Source organism: Mustela erminea, chromosome 19 (assembly GCF_009829155.1).
Source record: "Mustela erminea isolate mMusErm1 chromosome 19, mMusErm1.Pri, whole genome shotgun sequence".
NCBI lineage: Eukaryota > Metazoa > Chordata > Mammalia > Carnivora > Mustelidae > Mustela > Mustela erminea.
Genome location: NC_045632.1, coordinates 16,721,796 through 16,741,481, shown reverse-complemented (window position 1 = coordinate 16,741,481; position 19,686 = coordinate 16,721,796). Strand labels below are relative to the sequence as shown.

The 19,686-nt window shown below is 40.8% G+C and overlaps 1 protein-coding gene across 1 annotated transcript in view; it reads right to left on the bottom strand.

Moving 5' to 3' along the window:
- Positions 1–4,027: 4,027 nt before the first annotated feature.
- The window catches only part of LOC116579827 (zinc finger protein 383-like), a 62,174-nt gene continuing 46,515 nt past the window's right edge, over positions 4,028–19,686 (bottom strand). Inside the window, 1 exon segment of the mRNA XM_032325687.1 lies at positions 4,028–4,188. Coding sequence (XP_032181578.1) covers positions 4,162–4,188 — 27 coding nt within the window. The 3' untranslated portion in view covers positions 4,028–4,161.

Genomic DNA, 19,686 nt, shown 5'->3' with positions numbered 1-19,686 from the left:
ACACTTGATTCCAGGATTGTGTTATTTTTATTTGTATTGTTATGAGTTGTTTCTAGAAAAGGCCTGAAGATTCACCTCTGATTTACCTTCAGGCTCTGTCCAACCAGGAAATGAAAGTTAAGGCATAGTTGCAAAATGCTTAAGCACTGAAAGTGTGCCAAAACACACACACACACACACACACACACACACACACACACACACCATCTTCAAAAACTAGGGGATTGTTTTTGGTTACAGGTAAAGAAAATTTCTATTGATCACTAGTCCCCACAAACCAATAGAACAGAGACTTCCATGATAAAAGATTTAGACTTTGCATGTCCATAAACGGACATCAACAACTATAACAAGCAGCCAAAGTAAACCCAGGGTAAGGGGGCAAATATGATCTCCAGAGTTGCCACATTATAATGTCAGGAGTTCTGGTTTTCAACAAAAAATTATCAGAAGAGAGTCCTTCAGACAGAAATTAAAATGTCACTAGACAATAACTCAATCCCATGAAGAAATAAAGAACACCAGTTAAGATAATTATATAAATAAATATAAAAATCAGTGTTCAGGTGCCTGGGTATCTCAGTTGGTTAAGCAACTGTCTTCAGCTCAGGTCATGATTCTGGAGTCCCAGGATTGAGTCCCGAATCAAGCTCCCTGTTCATCAGGGAGTCTGCTTCTCCCTCTGACCCTCTCCCTTCTAATGCTTTCTCTCTATCAAATAAATACATAAAATATTTAAGAAAAAGTCAGTGTTCATATATTTTTGTTATATAATTGTATTAATTCTTATATGAATTAAAAGACAATTGTATGAAGCAATAATTATAAGTCTATGTTGATGGCACCCAGGTATAAAAACATAATTTGTGACAATAATAAGAGAGGGGCAGAGCTATAAAGGAAGAGAGTTTTTGTATGCTACTGAGGCAAAGTTAGTATTAATTCAAGCTAGACTATTATAAGTTTAAGATGTTAACTGTAACAGAAAATCAACAAGGAAACAATGGCTTTGAATGACACACTGAACCAGATGGATTTAACAGATATATTCAGAACACTTCATCCTAAAACAGCAGATGGTTTTCAAGAGCATACGAAACATCCTCAAGAATAGATCACATCTTAGGCCACAAAACAAGCCTCAACAAATTCAAGAAGCTCAAAGTCATACCATGCATCTTTTCTGACCATAGCACTATAAACTAGAAGTCAACCCCAAGAAAAAAATCTGGAAAGATTTTTTTTTAAAGATTTTATTTATTTATTTGACAGAGAGAGACACAGCGAGAGAAGGAACACAAGCAGGGGAAGTGGGAGAGGGAGAAGCAGGGAGCCTAAGCAGGGAGCCCAATGCATGACTTGATCCCAGGACCCTGGGATTATGACCCAAGCCAAAGGCAGAGGCTTAACGACTGAGCCACCCAGGCACTCCTAAAAAATAATTTCTAATACCAGAAAGTGCTTCATGGAAGAGAAAAACATGAACACCCACAAAGGATTCTTTAACTATTTCAGAAGACTGTTTTCCCATTATTTAATTAAAACAGGAAAAAGAGGGGCACCTGGGTGGCTCAGTGGGTTAAAGCCTCTGTTTTTGACTCGGGTCATGGTCCAGGGGTCCTGGGATTGAGCCCCGCATCAGGCTTTCTGCTCTTCAGGGAGCCTGCTTCCCCCTCTCTCTCTGCCAGCCTCTCTGCCTGCTTGTGATGATCTCTGTCTATAAAATAAATAAATAAATAAAATCTTAAAAAACAAAACAAAACAGGAAAAAGAAACCACATAGACTGCTTCTTCCACTAGCAGGTCTGATTCACTTCAGTGATTGAAAAAGAGCAGGAAATAAAAGAGCAGATGTTCTGACAACCCATCATTCCCACCATCTAACTTTTGAAACATCACCCACACACAAAGAACAAAAGACAAACCAGCATCTCAGCCTGGCAACAAGGAGAGGTCTGAACCGGAGTGACAGGGACAGACGATGAGGTTGTGCATGTTGGGTGAGGCTGGTGGCTCAGAAGAAGGTGCTCTGCCAGCTCTCCACCTGGGCCTCACCTGTCCTCAGCCAGGAACCTTCTCACCACCCTGACCTGTCACAACTGTCACCTGGAGGAAACACAGCCACCCCTGGAGTCAGCCCTGCCCACAGCCTCCTGAAGAATGCACTCTGCTCTCCTCCGGGACCCCTGGCAGCTCTCTCCAGACCTGGAACTCTCCTGTATGCCACAAAACTCCAGGATCTGCCCTTTCCAAAATTACACTGGCCCAAGGCTTTCATGAGAGGCAGAAGGCTCCCTCCTGAATGGTGAACGCCTCCTTTCCTCTTATGTCCTATTTCTCTGCATTCACCTTCCCCTCTGGGCAAACTGAGAGCCAGCGGTGCATCAATGGAGCGTGAACGTGCTCTGAGATCTGAACCTTTCACAGCAGCTCTCCGAAGACTCCTTGTGCCATCAGAAACTAGCGCAGCCCATCCCGGGGTGTTTGAAAACTATCATCTACAGAACAGGAGAATGGAAAACGCTCCATTTCTACCTAGCTCTTCATGAAGCACAACATGGTTTTTTTCCTTCATTGACTTCAATTCCAGTTCATTTCCACACAGTGTTCATTCCTTTGCTTCAGGGGGAGGATTTCGTGATTCCTCACCTGCAGACAACAGCCGGGGCTCATCGCAAGCGCCCTTCCTGCAGCCGCCACCCAGTTACCACTTCCCCTCGTGCCCCTGCCCTCCAGCAACCCCCCGTTTGTGCTCTAAAGTTGAGTCTGCCTCCTCATGTGCCTGTCCTCCCACTATGGTCATCTGTGTTCTTTCTGAAACTCCAGCGGAGGGAAGTCAGTGGGTTTTTGTCTTTCCTTACAGATTTTGCTTAGTTTAACCCACTCTCGGTCCACCTGCATCCTTGCGGACAGAGGTTTTGTTCTTTGGGAATCTGGGTCCTGTTCCATTGTGTATCTGTCTCCCACATCTTCTTTCTCCATTCACCAGTGAACAGACACTGGGACTCCCTCCATAGTTTCACTATTGTTGTTCATGCTGCTACAAACACCACGGTGCTTGGACCCCACTGAATGTGCATTTTTGTGTCCTTTGGGTAAATACCTAGAAGTGCGATTGCTGGATCCTAGGGTTGTTCGATTCTTAGCTTTTGGAGGAACCACCACACTCAGTTCCAGAGTGGCTGCAGCGGCCTGCACGCCCACCAACAGTGCAGGAGGGTTCTGCTTTATGCACAACATTTCCTGCCAGCAATTCCCTAAAGAGGGACTGAAAAACCTGTGGGATAACCTGACTCATGCAGGGACAGGCAAGCAGTTCCAGAAATCCACCCAGGGTTCCCAAGGCCAAGCCTCTTGAAGCCACCGGCATGTTTCTATCCAGGAAAATTCCCAAACACTCTCCTTCTGACTTCACCACCCCTGAAACTACAGAGAAAATACGGCATGTCCAGATATCTAGATGATCCACTGAGTGAAACTAGAAAGTCAAGATTAACTTTTAAATCATAGAAGGCCCCTTGAAATCATTTTGAATTCTTCCTCTGCCCTCATTGTAACTCTCTGGATGAAAAGACTAATCAGTTAGGAAACACTTGTCTCTGACAAATGACAAGACACCATCCAAGTCTCTATCTGACTGTAAACAGCCACCTAACTATAGATGCTGGCCACACCACCACAACCTAGGCCCGATGGAATAAACACTATTAGATGAAAGAACACATTATATATTTAAAACACACAAAGAGTAAATCTTGTCTTCCCTTTCTAATCAAAGTGATTGCCTAGGAAAGAGATGTTCCAAGTACCTTTGTAATCCAGAAATGAAGCAGAGAAAATAGGATCCTCTGCCATGTGCTCCCTGCAGGGAAACTAAGGAACTCGGGCACCCACTCTAGACTGATGACAGCTGCTTCATCTGACTTTGTGGCTCCACTAGAGACAAGAGAAATGCTCAGGAGGTTTGAGGATAAAGAGAAGTTTTACCTCCCGTCTTAACATGGATGTGACATTGCACCGAACATACCTGTTGATTTCTCTGAAGGCTGACGTCCTGGGACAAGCTGCATGACTGACTCAGAGGCTGATTTCAAAACCTTGGGTCTTGTGGAGCCAGAATGGGGAAGTGTTGTCAGGCAGGGATAAGAAGGCACCTTTGACCTAAGGCCTGCACATCTGCTCCAGTTCCTGGGAGAAGGGGAGACACATGCTGGTTTCTTAAGTAGTAATTAGTTTCATTCTAAAGTCGACTGATGCATTGTCCTTTTTGGGGAAGTGAAGTTACTCTTCCAAAAACAAAACAAAACCCCACTCAACTCATTGGTTCCAAATGCAATGTGAGTCAGGTCTGGTTTCCTCCAGGCTCCAGACCCCCACTGGGAGGTCCCTCCTGCACCGTTCTAACAGCCCATTACCACCAAACCTGGGGACACGAGGCACAATGCTGAGTTGGGGGACAACTCTAGGGATTGTTACCACCACTCTTGAGCCTGGGTAAACAGACTATACAGCTCACCACTGCGTCCTGTAGAAACAAGCTGCAGTGCGTCGCCTCTCAGGATCTTTCACCCAGCACCTCACCACGGCCCTCAGTGCTGACAGGCTGCACTGACTCATCTTCCAGCGTCTTTTGCACTGCAACTTGTCACTGCCTCCAGTGGTGGCAAGCAGCATTGCCATGCCTTCCAGTGACTCTTGCTCTGCAGCTCACCACTCAGCTCACCACTTCCAGTCTCGCAATGCAGCTCACAACTACCTCCAGTGGTCTCAAGCCACACTAGCAAGTCTTCCACCATCACTCAGACTGCAACTCAGCACTACCTCCAATGGAGGAAATCCACACTGCCTCTCCTTCCCACGCCTTGCACTGTATCTGTCCACTGCATCCATTGTCCAGACATGCCAGCAGCCCGTCTTCCAGTGTCCAGTGCACTGCAGCGCAGCACTGCCTCCCTTGGTGGCAAGCTGAACTGCCCCCTTTCAGCATCTTTTGCACTGGAGCTCAACACTGCCTCCAGTGGTGGAAAGCTGAATTATGAGACCTGCTTGATGGCATGGCAGCGCAGAATTGTGTCACTGGAAGCAGTGATAAGCTGCATTGTGAGACCCTGGGAGAAATGGAAATGTAGGCTCCCGCCACTGGAGGCAGTGGTCAGCTGCAGTGCGAAACGCTGGAAGGAGGTTTGAGATTTCAGTCCAAATCTTGTGAGAACTCAGGCAGTTCTCATAAGATTTTTACCCAAATACTGTGAAAACTCATTCCAAATATCCTAAGAATTTATTCCAAATCTCGAGAGCTCTCAGTCTAAATCTCCTAAGAACTCGGGCAATTCTCAGGAGATTTCTACACAAATCTTATGACAACTCATTTCAAATATTGTGAGAACTCAGGGAAATCACGCAATCTCAGTCCAAATCTTGTGAGAACTTATTTCAAATCTCAAGAGATCTCAGTGCAAATCTCCTGAGAATTCCAGCAATTCTCAAGAGATTTGGGTTGAAATCTCATGAGAACTCATTTCAGATATTCTAAGAACTCAAGGAAGTCAGGTGATCTCAGTCCAAATCTCCTGAGATCTTAGTCCATATCCTGTGAGACCTGATTCCAAATCTCCAGAGATCTCAGTCCAAATCTCCTGAGAAAAAAGCCTCAAAAGAGCTTTTTTTTCTTTTTTAAGATTTTATTTGTTTATTTGACAGAGACACAGGGAGAGAGGGAACACAAGCAGGGATGGTGGGTGGGAGAGGGAAAAGTAGGCTTCTTCAGAGCAGGGATCCTGATGCGAGATTCAATCCCAAGACCCTTATATCATGACCTGTGCTGAAGGCAGACAATTACCAACTAAGCCACCCAGGTGCCCCTGGAAAGTGTATAAGTGTGTGAGTGAGTTGTGTGTTTGTGTGTGTGTAGAAAGAGATATTAAATAACCTGCTACTATACAACAAATGAGTCAACCAGAAAATCAGAGAAGAAATTTAAAAGCACATGGAAACAAATGAAAATGAAACTACAACAGTCCAAAACCTTTGGGATATAGTAAAAGCAGTTCTAAAAGAAAAGTTTATACCAATACAGGTCTATCTCAAGAAGCAAGAAAAATCTCCAATAAAAAACCTAACCTTACGCCTGAAGAAGTTATAAAGAGAAAAACAAACAAAACCTAAACCAGCAGAAGGAAGGAAATAATAAAGATTAGAGCAGAAATAAATGATACAGAATTAAAAGGGTAGAACATATTAATGAAAAGAGGAGCTGATTTATTGAAAAAATCAGTAAAATTGATAAACCTCTATCCAGACTTATCAAGAAAAAAAAAAAGACAATGGATTAAAATAAAATCACAAATGGCAGAGGAGAAATAACCAACACCACAGAAATACACACAAGCATAAGAGAATATTATGAAAAATTATGTGTCAACAAATTGGACGACCTAGAGGAAATGGATAAATTCCTAGAAACATAAATTACCAAAACTGAAGCAGGGAGAAATAAAAAATTTGAACTGACCAAAAGCCAGTAAAAAAATTGAATCAGTAATCAAAAAAATCCCAACAAACAAAAGTCCAAGGCCAAATGGCTTTGCAGGTGAATTCTAACAAAGATTTAAAGAAGAGTTAATACCTATACTTCTCAAACTATTCCAAACAATAGATAAGGAAGGAAAACTTTCAAATAAATCTTATGAAGGGAGCATTACTCTGATATTAAAAACAGATAAGGACACCACACACACACATAGAATTACAGGCCAATATCTCTGATAAACATAGATGCAAAAATCTTCAACAAAATACTAGCAAACCAAATCAACAAAATACATTAAAAAATTATTTACCACAATCAAGTGGGATTTGTTCCTGGGAGAGTGTTTCAATATTCACAAATCAATCAACATGATACATCATATTAAAAAAAAGAAAGAGTGAGGGGGAGGAGTCAAGATGGCGGAGAAGTAGCAGGCTGAGACTGCTTTAGCTAGCCGGAGATCAGCTAGATAGCTTATCTAAAGATTGCAAACACCTGAAAATCCATCGGCAGATCGAAGAGAAGAAGAACAGCAATTCTGGAAACAGAAAAACAACCACTTTCTGAAAGGTAGGACCGGCGGAGAAGTGAATCCAAAGCGACGGGAAGATAGACCCCGGGGGGAGGGGCCGGCTCCCGGCAAGCGGCGGAGCAACCGCGCACAAAATCAGGACTTTTAAAAGTCTGTTCCGCTGAGGGACATCGCTCCAGAGGCTAAACCGGGTCGAAGCCCACGCGGGTTCAGCGTGGCCTCAGGTCCCGCAGGGTCACAGAAGGAGCAGGGGTGTCTGAGTGTCGCAGACCTTGCGGGTATTGGAACGGGAAAGCCGGCTACAGAGACAGAGCCGACAGTAAGCTCACAGCTCGGTGTTACCTTGAACTGGTCGCAGGCTCGGAGAGCTCGGAGCGCGGCCGGAGGTCAGGCAGACGGGAGTAACTGGGCGCTGTTCTCTGAGGGCGCACTGAGGAGTGCGGCCCTGGGCTCTCGGCTCCTCCGGGCCGGAGACCAGGAGGCCGCCATTTGTATTCCCGTCCTCTGGAACTCTACGGAAAGCGCTCAGGGAACAAAAGCTCCTGAAAGCAAACCCGAGCGGATTACTCACTCCGGCCCCGGGTAAGGGCGGTGTAATTCCGCCTGGGGCAAAGACACTTGAGAATCACTACAACAGGCCCCTCCCCCAGAAGATCAACAAGAAATCCAGCCGAGACCAAGTTCACCTACCAAGGAGTGCGGTTTCAATACCAAGGAGAGCAGCAGAATTCCAGAGGAGGAGAAAGCCAAGCACGGAACTCATGGCTTTTTCCCTGTGATTTTTTTTTAGTCTTGCAGTTAATTTAATTTTTTTCTTTTTCTTTTTTTTTTTTTTTTTTTCTCGCCTTCGGGTAAAATTTTTTTTTTTAACTGTTACCTTTTTCTTTTTTAACGATTTTTTACTAGTTTATCTAATATATATATTTTTTCTTTTTTACATTTTTCTTAGGTGTTTTCCTTTTTTTTTTTTTAATTCTTTTCTTTTCTTTTTTTTTTTTTTCTTTTTTCTTTTTTTTTCTTTCTTCCTTTTTGAACCTCTTTTTATCCCCTTTCTCCCCCCTCACGATTTTGGATCTCTTCTAATTTGGTTAAAGCATTTTTTCCTGGGGTTGTTGCCACCCTTTTAGTATTTTACTTGCCCCTTCATATACTCTTATCTGGACAAAATGACAAGACGGAAAAATTCAACACAAAAAAAAGAACAAGAGGCAGTACCGAAGGCTAGGGACCTAATCAATACAGACATTGGTAATATGTCAGATCTAGAGTTCAAAATGACAATTCTCAAGGTTCTAGCCGGGCTCGAAAAAGGCATGGAAGATATTAGAGAAACCCTCTTGAGAGATATAAAAGCCCTTTCTGGAGAAATAAAAGAACTAAAATCTAACCAAGTTGAAATAAAAAAAGCTATTAATGAAGTGCAATCAAAAATGGAGGCTCTCACTGCTAGGATAAATGAGGCAGAAGAAAGAATTAGTGATATAGAAGACCAAATGACAGAGAATAAAGAAGCTGAGCAAAAGAGGGACAAACAGCTACTGGACCACGAGGGGAGAATTCGAGAGATAAGTGACACCATAAGACGAAACAACATTAGAATAATTGGGATTCCAGAAGAAGAAGAAAGAGAGAGGGGAGCAGAAGGTATACTGGAGAGAATTATTGGGGAGAATTTCCCCAATATGGCAAAGGGAACGAGCATCAAAATTCAGGAGGTTCAGAGAACGCCCCTCAAAATCAATAGGAATAGGCCCACACCCCGTCACCTAATAGTAAAATTTACAAGTCTCAGTGACAAAGAGAAAATCCTGAAAGCAGCCCGGGAAAAGAAGTCTGTAACATACAATGGTAAAAATATTAGATTGGCAGCTGACTTATCCACAGAGACCTGGCAGGCCAGAAAGAGCTGGCATGATATTTTCAGAGCACTAAACAAGAAAAACATGCAGCCAAGAATACTATATCCAGCTAGGCTATCATTGAAAATAGAAGGAGAGATTAAAAGCTTCCAGGACAAACAAAAACTGAAAGAATTTGCAAATACCAAACCAGCTCTACAGAAATATTGAAAGGGGTCCTCTAAGCAAAGAGAGAGCCTACAAGTGGTAGATCAGAAAGGAACAGAGACCATATACAGTAACAGTCAACTTACAGGCAATACAATGGCACTAATTTCATATCTCTCAATAGTTACCCTGAATGTTAATGGGCTAAATGCCCCTGTCAAAAGACACAGGGTATCAGAATGGATAAAAAAACAAAACCCATCTATATGTTGCCTCCAAGAAACTCATTTTAAGCCCGAAGACACCTCCAGATTTAAAGTGAGGGGGTGGAAAAGAATTTACCATGCTAATGGACATCAGAAGAAAGCAGGAGTGGCAATCCTTATATCAGATCAATTAGATTTTAAGCCAAAGACTATAATAAGAGATGAGGAAGGACACTATATCATACTCAAAGGGTCTGTCCAACAAGAAGATTTAACAATTTTAAATATCTATGCCCCCAATGTGGGAGCAGCCAACTATATAAACCAATTAATAACAAAATCAAAGAAACACATCAACAATAATACAATAATAGTAGGGGACTTTAACACTCCCCTCACTGAAATGGACAGATCATCCAAGCAAAAGATCAGCAAGGAAATAAAGGCCTTAAACGACACACTGGACCAGATGGACATCACAGATATATTCAGAATATTTTATCCCAAAGCAACAGAATACACATTCTTCTCTAGTGCACATGGAACATTCTCCAGAATAGATCACATCCTCGGTCCTAAATCAGGACTCAACCGGTATCAAAAGATTGGGATCATTCCCTGCATATTTTCAGACCACAATGCTCTAAAGCTAGAACTCAATCACAAAAGGAAGTTTGGAAAGAACCCAAATACATGGAGACTAAACAGCATCCTTCTAAAGAATGAATGGGTCAACCGGGAAATTAAAGAAGAATTGAAAAAAATCATGGAAACAAATGATAATGAAAATACAACGGTTCAAAATCTGTGGGACACAACAAAGGCAGTCCTGAGAGGAAAATATATAGCAGTACAAGCCTTTCTCAAGAAACAAGAAAGGTCTCAGATACACAACCTAACCCTACACCTAAAGGAGCTGGAGAAAGAACAAGAAAGAAACCCTAAGCCCAGCAGGAGAAGAGAAATCATAAAGATCAGAGCAGAAATCAATGAAATAGAAACCAAAAAAACAATAGAACAAATCAACAAAACTAGGAGCTGGTTCTTTGAAAGAATTAATAAAATTGATAAACCCCTGGCCCGACTTATCAAAAAGAAAAGAGAAAGGACCCAAATAAATAAAATCATGAATGAAAGAGGAGAGATCACAACTAACACCAAAGAAATACAAACTATTATAAGAACATACTATGAGCAACTCTACGCCAATAAATTTGACAATCTGGAAGAAATGGATGCATTCCTAGAAACATATAAACTACCACAACTGAACCAGGAAGAAATAGAAAGCCTGAACAGACCCATAACCAGTAAGGAGATTGAAACAGTCATTAAAAATCTCCAAACAAACAAAAGCCCAGGGCCAGACGGCTTCCCGGGGGAATTCTACCAAACATTTAAAGAAGAACTAATTCCTATTCTCCTGAAACTGTTCCAAAAAATAGAAATGGAAGGAAAACTTCCAAACTCATTTTATGAGGCCAGCATCACCTTGATCCTAAAACCAGACAAGGATCCCACCAAAAAAGAGAGCTATAGACCGATATCCTTGATGAACACAGATGCGAAAATACTCAACAAAATACCAGCCAATAGGATTCAACAGTACATTAAAAAGATTATTCACCACGACCAAGTGGGATTTATTCCAGGGCTGCAAGGTTGGTTCAACATCCGCAAATCAGTCAATGTGATACAACACATCAATAAAAGAAAGAACAAGAACCATATGATACTCTCAATAGATGCTGAAAAAGCATTTGACAAAGTACAGCATCCCTTCCTGATCAAAACTCTTCAAAGTGTAGGGATAGAGGGCACATACCTCAATATCATCAAAGCCATCTATGAAAAACCCACCGCAAATATCATTCTCAATGGAGAAAAACTGAAAGCTTTTCCGCTAAGGTCAGGAACACGGCAGGGATGTCCATTATCACCACTGCTATTCAACATAGTACTAGAGGTCCTAGCCTCAGCAATCAGACAACAAAAGGAAATTAAAGGCATCCAAATCGGCAAAGAAGAAGTCAAACTATCACTCTTCGCAGATGATATGATACTATATGTGGAAAACCCAAAAGACTCCACTCCAAAACTGCTAGAACTTATACAGGAATTCAGTAAAGTGTCAGGATATAAAATCAATGCACAGAAATCAGTTGCATTTCTCTACACCAACAGCAAGACAGAAGAAAGAGAAATTAAGGAGTCAATCCCATTTACAATTGCACCCAAAACCATAAGATACCTAGGAATAAACCTAACCAAAGAGACACAGAATCTATACTCAGAAAACTATAAAGTACTCATGAAAGAAATTGAGGAAGACACAAAGAAATGGAAAAATGTTCCATGCTCCTGGATTGGAAGAATAAATATTGTGAAAATGTCTATGCTACCTAAAGCAATCTACACATTTAATGCAATTCCTATCAAAGTACCATCCATCTTTTTCAAAGAAATGGAACAAATAATGCTAAAATTTATATGGAACCAGAAAAGACCTCGAATAGCCAAAGGGATATTGAAAAAGAAAGCCAACGTTGGTGGCATCACAATTCCGGACTTCAAGCTCTATTACAAAGCTGTCGTCATCAAGACAGCATGGTACTGGCACAAAAACAGACACATAGATCAATGGAACAGAATAGAGAGCCCAGAAATAGACCCTCAACTCTATGGTCAACTAATCTTCGACAAAGCAGGAAAGAATGTCCAATGGCAAAAAGACAGCCTCTTCAATAAATGGTGCTGGGAAAATTGGACAGCCACATGCAGAAAAATGAAATTGGACCATTTCCTTACACCACACACAAAAATAGACTCAAAATGGATGAAGGACCTCAATGTGCGAAAGGAATCCATCAAAATCCTTGAGGAGAACACAGGCAGCAACCTCTTTGACCTCAACCGCAGCAACATCTTCCTAGGAACAACGCAAAAGGCAAGGGAAGCAAGGGAAAAAATGAACTATTGGGATTTCATCAAGATCAAAAGCTTTTGCACAGCAAAGGAAACAGTTAACAAAATCAAAAGACAACTGACAGAATGGGAGAAGATATTTGCAAATGACATATCAGATAAAGGACTAGTGTCCAGAATCTATAAAGAACTTAGCAAACTCAACACCCAAAGAACAAATAATCCAATCAAGAAATGGGCAGAGGACATGAAAAGACATTTCTGCAAAGAAGACATCCAGATGGCCAACAGACACATGAAAAAGTGCTCCATATCACTCGGCATCAGGGAAATACAAATCAAAACCACAATGAGATATCACCTCACACCAGTCAGAATGGCTAAAATAAACAAGTCAGGAAATGACAGATGCTGGCGAGGATGCGGAGAAAGGGGAACCCTCCTACACTGTTGGTGGGAATGCAAGCTGGTGCAGCCACTCTGGAAAACAGCATGGAGGTTCCTCAAAATGTTGAAAATAGAACTGCCCTATGACCCAGCAATTGCACTATTGGGTATTTACCCTAAGGATACAAACGTAGTGATCCAAAGGGGCACATGCACCCGAATGTTTATAGCAGCAATGTCCACAATAGCCAAACTATGGAAAGAACCTAGATGTCCATCAACAGATGAATGGATCAAGAAGATGTGGTATATATACACAATGGAATACTATGCAGCCATCAAAAGAAATGAAATCTTGCCATTTGCGACAACATGGATGGAACTAGAGCGTATCATGCTTAGCGAAATAAGTCAAGCAGAGAAAGACAACTATCATATGATCTCCTTGATATGAGGAAGTGGTGATGCAACATGGGGGCTTAAGTGGGTAGGAGAAGAATCAATGAAACAAGATAGGATTGGGAGGGAGACAAACCATAAGTGACTTTTAATCTCACAAAACAAACTGAGGGTTGCTGGGGGGAGGGGGTTTGGGAGAAGGGGGTGGGATTATGGACATTGGGGAGGGTATGTGCTTTGGTGAGTGCTGTGAAGTGTGTAAACCTGGTGATTCACAGACCTGTACCCCTGGGGATAGAGTATTATGCCTCCATCAGAAAGGATGAATACCCAACTTTTGTAGCAACATGGACGGGACTGGAAGAGATTATGCTGAGTGAAATAAGTCAAGCAGAGAGAGTCAATTATCATATGGTTTCACTTATTTGTGGAGCATAACAAATAGCATGGAGGACATGGGGACTTAGAGTGGAGAAGGGAGTTGGGGGAAATTGGAAGGGGAGGTGAACCATGTCTGAAAAACAATCTGAGGGTTTTGAAGGGACGGGGGGTGGGAGGTTGGGGTACCAGGTGGTGGGTATTATAGAGGGCACGGATTGCATGGAGCATGGGGTGTGGTGCAAAAATAATGAATACTGTTATGCTGGAAATAAAAAAAAAGAAAGAAAGAAAGAGTAAGAACAATATAATCATTTCAATAGATGCAGAAAAAAGCATTTGACAAAGTACAACATCCATTCATGATAAAAATTCTGAACAAGGTAAGTTTAGAGGGGAACATATTACAATTATATGGCCAATTAATCTTTAATAAAGCAGGAAAGACTATCAACTGGGAAAAAGACAGTCTCTTCAACAAATGGTGCTGGGAAAACTGTACAGCAACATGCACAAGAATGACACTGGACCACTTTCTTATACCATATACAGAAGTAAATCTGAAGTGGGTTAAAGACCTAAATGTGACATCTGAAACCATTAAAATCCTAGAAGAAAGCACAAGCATTAATTTCTCTGACATTGGCTATAGCAACTTTTTCTAGATAGGTCCTCTGAGGGAAGAGAAACAAAAAGCAAAAATAAACTACTGAGACACCACCAAAATAAAAAGCTTCTGTGTAGTGAAGAACACAATCAACAAAAGTAAAAGGGAACCTATGGAATGGGAGAAGATATTTGCAAATGATATATCCAATAAAAGGTTAATATCCAAAATATATGAAGAACTTCTACAACTCAACAGCCAAAACACGAATAACCAATTAAAAAATGGGCTGAAGGACAGTTATTTCTCCAAAGAAGACATACAATTCACCAAAAGACATGGGAAAAGATGTTCATCATCACTCATCATCAGGGAAATGCAATCAAAATTACAATGGGAGATCACCTCACACCTGTTGGAATGGCTAAAATCAACAACACAAGAAACAGCAAGAATGGAGAACTGTTGGTTGGAATGCAAACTATTACAGCCACTATGGAAAACAATATGGAGGTTCCTCAAAAAATTAAAAATGGAACTACCCTAGCACCTGGGTGGCTCAGTTGGTTGGTTAAGCAGCTGCCTTTGGCTCAGGTCATGATCCCAGGGTCCTGGGATTGAGCCCCTCATCAGGTCTCCCTGCTTGGAAGGAGTCTGCTTCTTCCTCTGCCCCTCCCCCCTACTCATGCTTTCTCTCTCTCAAATGAATAAATAAAATCCTAAAAAAAAAATATAGAACTACCCTATGACCCAGCAACCACACTATTGGGTATTTTCCCAAAGAATATAAAAACACTAATTCAAAGGGACACATGTATCCCTTTGTTTATAGCAGCATTATTTACAAGAGAAGCAGCCCAAGTGTCCATTGATTGATGAATGGATAAAGAAGTTGGGGTGCATATATACAATAGTTTATTATTCAGTCACGAAAGAGAATGAAATCCTGCCATATGCAACAACATGGATGGAGCTATGGAGTATAATGCTAAGTGAAATAAGTCAGTCAAAGAAAAACAAATACCATATGATTTCACTCATATGTGGAATTTAAGACTCAAATGAGCATAAGGACAAGAGAGAGGGAGGGAAAAAGAGAGAGAGAGAGAAATCAAGAAACAGACTCTTAATTATAGAGAACAAACTGTAGGTTCCCAGAGGGGAGAGGGGTAGGGGTAAGGGTCAAATAGGTGATGGGTATTAAGGAGTACAATTGTTGTGATGAGCACTAGGTAATGAATGGAAGTGTTGGATCACTACATATATATCTGAAACTAACATAACACTGTATGTTAACTAACTGTAATTAAAATAAAAACTTAAAAAAAAGATGTCAGCTGTAATCCTCCTTATAACCAATAAGAAAATAAGTTAAAAGTACATAGAGAAAGAAATAAAGAAGGAATCAGAATGGTACACTCAAAAAAAAAATCAAAGTAAAAGGCAGTAATAAACTTGAGAACAAAATATGTATAACATAAAAAACAAATAGCAAAATGGCAGAAATCCTTTATCAGTACTTATTTATTTTATTTATTTATTTTTAAAGATTTATTTGAGAGAGAGAGCGCACAAGCTGGAGGGGCAGAGGGAGAAGGAGAGAAAATCTCAAGTAGACTCCATGCTGAGCACAGACCCTGAACCAGGGCTTGACCCCATGACTCTGAGAGCATGACCTGAGCCAACACCAAGAGTCAGATGCTTAACACACTGCACCCAGGTGCCCCAGCAATTAATTAATTTTTGAAATATTTTTAATTTATTTGAGAGACAGAGAGCATGAGAGAGCAAGCATGAGCATGGGGGGAAGGCAGAAGGAGAAGCAGGCTCCCCGCTGAGCAGGAAGTCCAATGTTTGGCTCCATCACAGGACCCTGGGATCATGACCTGAGCTGAAGGTAAAAGCTTAACTGACTGAGTCACCCAGGTGCCCTTATTTATTTCTTAAGTAGGCTTCATGCCCAGTGCAGAGCCCAAAGCGGGGCTGAACTCAGGACTGAAATTTTGAACTGAGCCAAGATCAACAGTTGGTCACTCAACTGACTGAGCCACCCAGGCATTCCAGTATTTAATTGTAAGTGGATTAAACTTTCCAACGAAAAGGCAGATATTGGCAGGATGGATTTTTTAAATGATCTAACTATATGCTATCTAAAAGAGACTCACTTTATTTATTTATTTTTAAAGATTTTATTTATTTATTTGACAGACAGAGATCACAAGTAGGCAGAGCAGCAGGCAGAGTGAGAGGAGGGGAAGCAGGCTCCCTGCTGAGCAGAGAGCCTGATGCAGGGCTCGATCCCAGGACTGTAAGACCATGATCTGGGCTAAAGGCAGAGGCTTTAGTCTACTAAGCCATCCAGGCATCCCTATTAATTTATTTTTAAAAATGTTATTGGGGCGCCTGGGTGGCTCAGTGGGTTAAGCCGCTGCCTTCGGCTCAGGTCATGATCTCAGAGTCCTGGGATCGAGTCCCGCATCGGGCTCTCTGCTCAACGGAGAGCCTGCTTTCCTCTCTCTCTCTCTGCCTGCCTCTCCATCTACTTGTGATTTCTCTCTGTCAAATAAATAAATAAAATCTTTAAAAAAAATGTTATTTATTCACTTGAGAGAGAGAAAGAGCAAGCAAGGGCGAGTTGGGGGAAAGGCAGACGGAGAGGGAGAAGCAGACTCCCTGCTGAGCACGGAGCCTGATACGGGGCTCAACTATAGGACTCAGAGATCATGACCTAAGCCAAAGGCAGATGCTTAACCATCTGAGCCACCCAGGCACCCACACCAAGAGACTCACTTTAGACCCAAAGACACATATAGTTTCAAAGTGAAACAGTAGAAAATTACATTTAGGCAGTTGATAACTCAAAGAGATCTGAGATGGCTATAATAGCATAGAAAAGTAGACTTTAAATGAGAAAAGGTTAAAGAGACAATGAATTATATATTAATTAAAGTGTCAGTCTTCAGAAGACACAACAATCAAAAACATATATGCAGCTAACAATAGAGCCATATAATATACAAAGCAAAAACCAATAGGATTGAATGAAGAAACAGACAATTCAACAATAATAGTTGAAGACCTCAAGCCCCATATTTATTAAAAGACACACAACTAGACAGATCAACAAGGACACATAGGACTTGAACAAGACTGTAAACCAACTAGAACTAACAGACATATGTAAAACACTTCACCTAACATCAGAATAAACATTATTCTCAAGTGTCATGGAACATTCTTTAGGACAGACCACACGCTAAGACAGACAGACAGACAGACACACACACACACACACACACACACACACACACTCCTCAGTAAATTTATAAGCACTGAAACCATATAACGTATCTTCCCTGACCAGATGGAATGAAATTAGAGATCAGTAGAGAAGGAAATCTGACTACTCACAACTACATGAAAATTAAACACAGTTTGAAACAACCAGTGGATCAATGAAAAAAAATCACAACAGAATTCAGACAATACTTTGAGATGAATGAAAACATAAACACATCAAAACTTCAAGGCTTCTGCTAATTCAGTACTCAGAGGGAAATTCACAGCTATAAATGGCTACATTAAAGACAAGAAAGATCTCAAATCAATAACTTGACTTTCTACCTTAAGAAACTAGAAAAAGAAGAGCAAATAAACACAAAGTAAGCAGAAGGAAAGAAATGATAAATATTAGAAAGGATATACATAAAACAAGAAATAGAAAAACAAGAGAGAATCAATAAAATAAAAAATTGGTTCCTTGAAAAGATTGACAAAACTGATAAACCATTAGATAGACTAAGAAAAATAGGTGATTCAAGTTACTAGTATCTGGAATGAAAGTTGGGACATTACTATTAAACTTTCAGAAATGAAAAAATTATAAGAGAAGATTATGAACAATTTTATAAACAAATCAGATGACTCAGATGAAGCTGACAAGTTCCTAGAAACACACAAACTACCATAACCTATTCAAAAGGAGTATGTAACAGTCTTTTCATGGCAAATAAGGAAATTGAATCAGAAAGCCAGTACATTCTGCTATGGAATGAATGTTTTTGTCTCTCTCAAAATTCATATGTTCAAGTCCTAATCCCCCACATGAAGGAATTTCAAGGTGGAGCCTTTGAGAGATAACGAGGCTTAGATGAAGTCATGAGGGCAGAGTTCCAACAACAGGACTAGTACCCTTGATGGAAGAAACCAGAGAGTGTGCTCTCTATGTGCCTCTCCCTCTGCCATATGAAGATACAGCAAGGAGGCAGCTGTCTGCAAATCAGAAAGAAGGCCCTCAACAGATGCTGAATCTGGTGGCACTTTGACCTTGGACTCCCCAGCTTCAGAACTATGAAAAATAAATGTTTGTTGTTTAGGCCACATCTATGGTTATTTTACTATAGCACCCCAAATTGACTAAGAAAACTTCTAACAAATAAAAGAATCATATGGCTTCACTGGTGAATTCTACCAAAACATTTAAAGAATTATCACCAATACTTCTGAAACTCTTCCAAAAAAATTAAAAAGAAGGGAACACTTCCAAATTAATTCTATAAGGCCAGTATTACGACAATATCAAAACCAGATAAATACATCACAGAAAACTATAGACCAACATTCTTTATGAATAGAAATGCCAAGAATCCTCAATAAAATGCTAGCAAATTGAATTAAGCTGCATGCAAAAAACTTATGCACCATGACCAAGTGGGATGTATCCCAGGAACATAAGGCTGGTTCAACATGGGAAAATCCATGAATGAAATATATTAATAGAACAAAGAGAAAAGGGCATCTGTGAAAATTAATAGCAAAAGCTTTTTCCTCTAAGACAAGGAACAAGACAAGGATGTCTCCTCTTGCCACTTCTCTTAAACATTATACTGGAAGTTCTAGCCAAGGCAAGTGGGCAAGAAAAAGAAGTAAAAGTCATCCAAATTGGAAAGAAAAAAAGCAAAACTACCTCTATTCACAGATAATATGATCTTGTATATAGTAAACTCTAAACAATCCACGAAAAATTATTAGAAATTATAAACGAGCTCAGTAAAGTTCCAGGATACAAAATCAACGTTCAAAAGTCAGTTGTATTTCTACATATTAGTAATGAACAATCCCAAAATGAAATTTAAAACAAGAATAAGATTCTTGGGGCACCTGGGTGGCTCAGTGGGTTAAACCTTCTGCCTTCGGTTCAGGTCATGGTCCCAGGGTCCTGGGATCAAGCCCCACATTGGGCCTCTGCTCGGCAGGGAGCCTGCTTCCCCCTCTCTCTCTCTGCCTGCCTCTCTGCCTACTTGTGATCTCTGTCAAATAAATAAATAAAATATTTTTTAATAAGAATAATATTCTTGTATACTGAAAAATATAAAACACTGTTGAAAGAAATTAAAGAAGACTTAGATGAATTGAAAGACACCCTGTGTTCATGAATTCTAAGCCTTAATGTTGTTAAGATGGCAATATTTCCCAAAGCCACTGCAGATCCAATGCAATCCCTATCAAAATCCCAATGGCTTTTTTTTTTTCCAGAAACAGACAAGCTGATCCTAAAATTTATATGGTATTACAAATGACTCACAATGGCCAAAATTATCTTGAAAAAGAAGAAAATTGCAGGGACGCCTGGGTGGCTCGGTTGGTTAAGCAGCTGCCTTCGGCTCGGGTCATGATCCTGGCATTCTGGGATTGAGCTCCACATCGGGCTCCTTGCT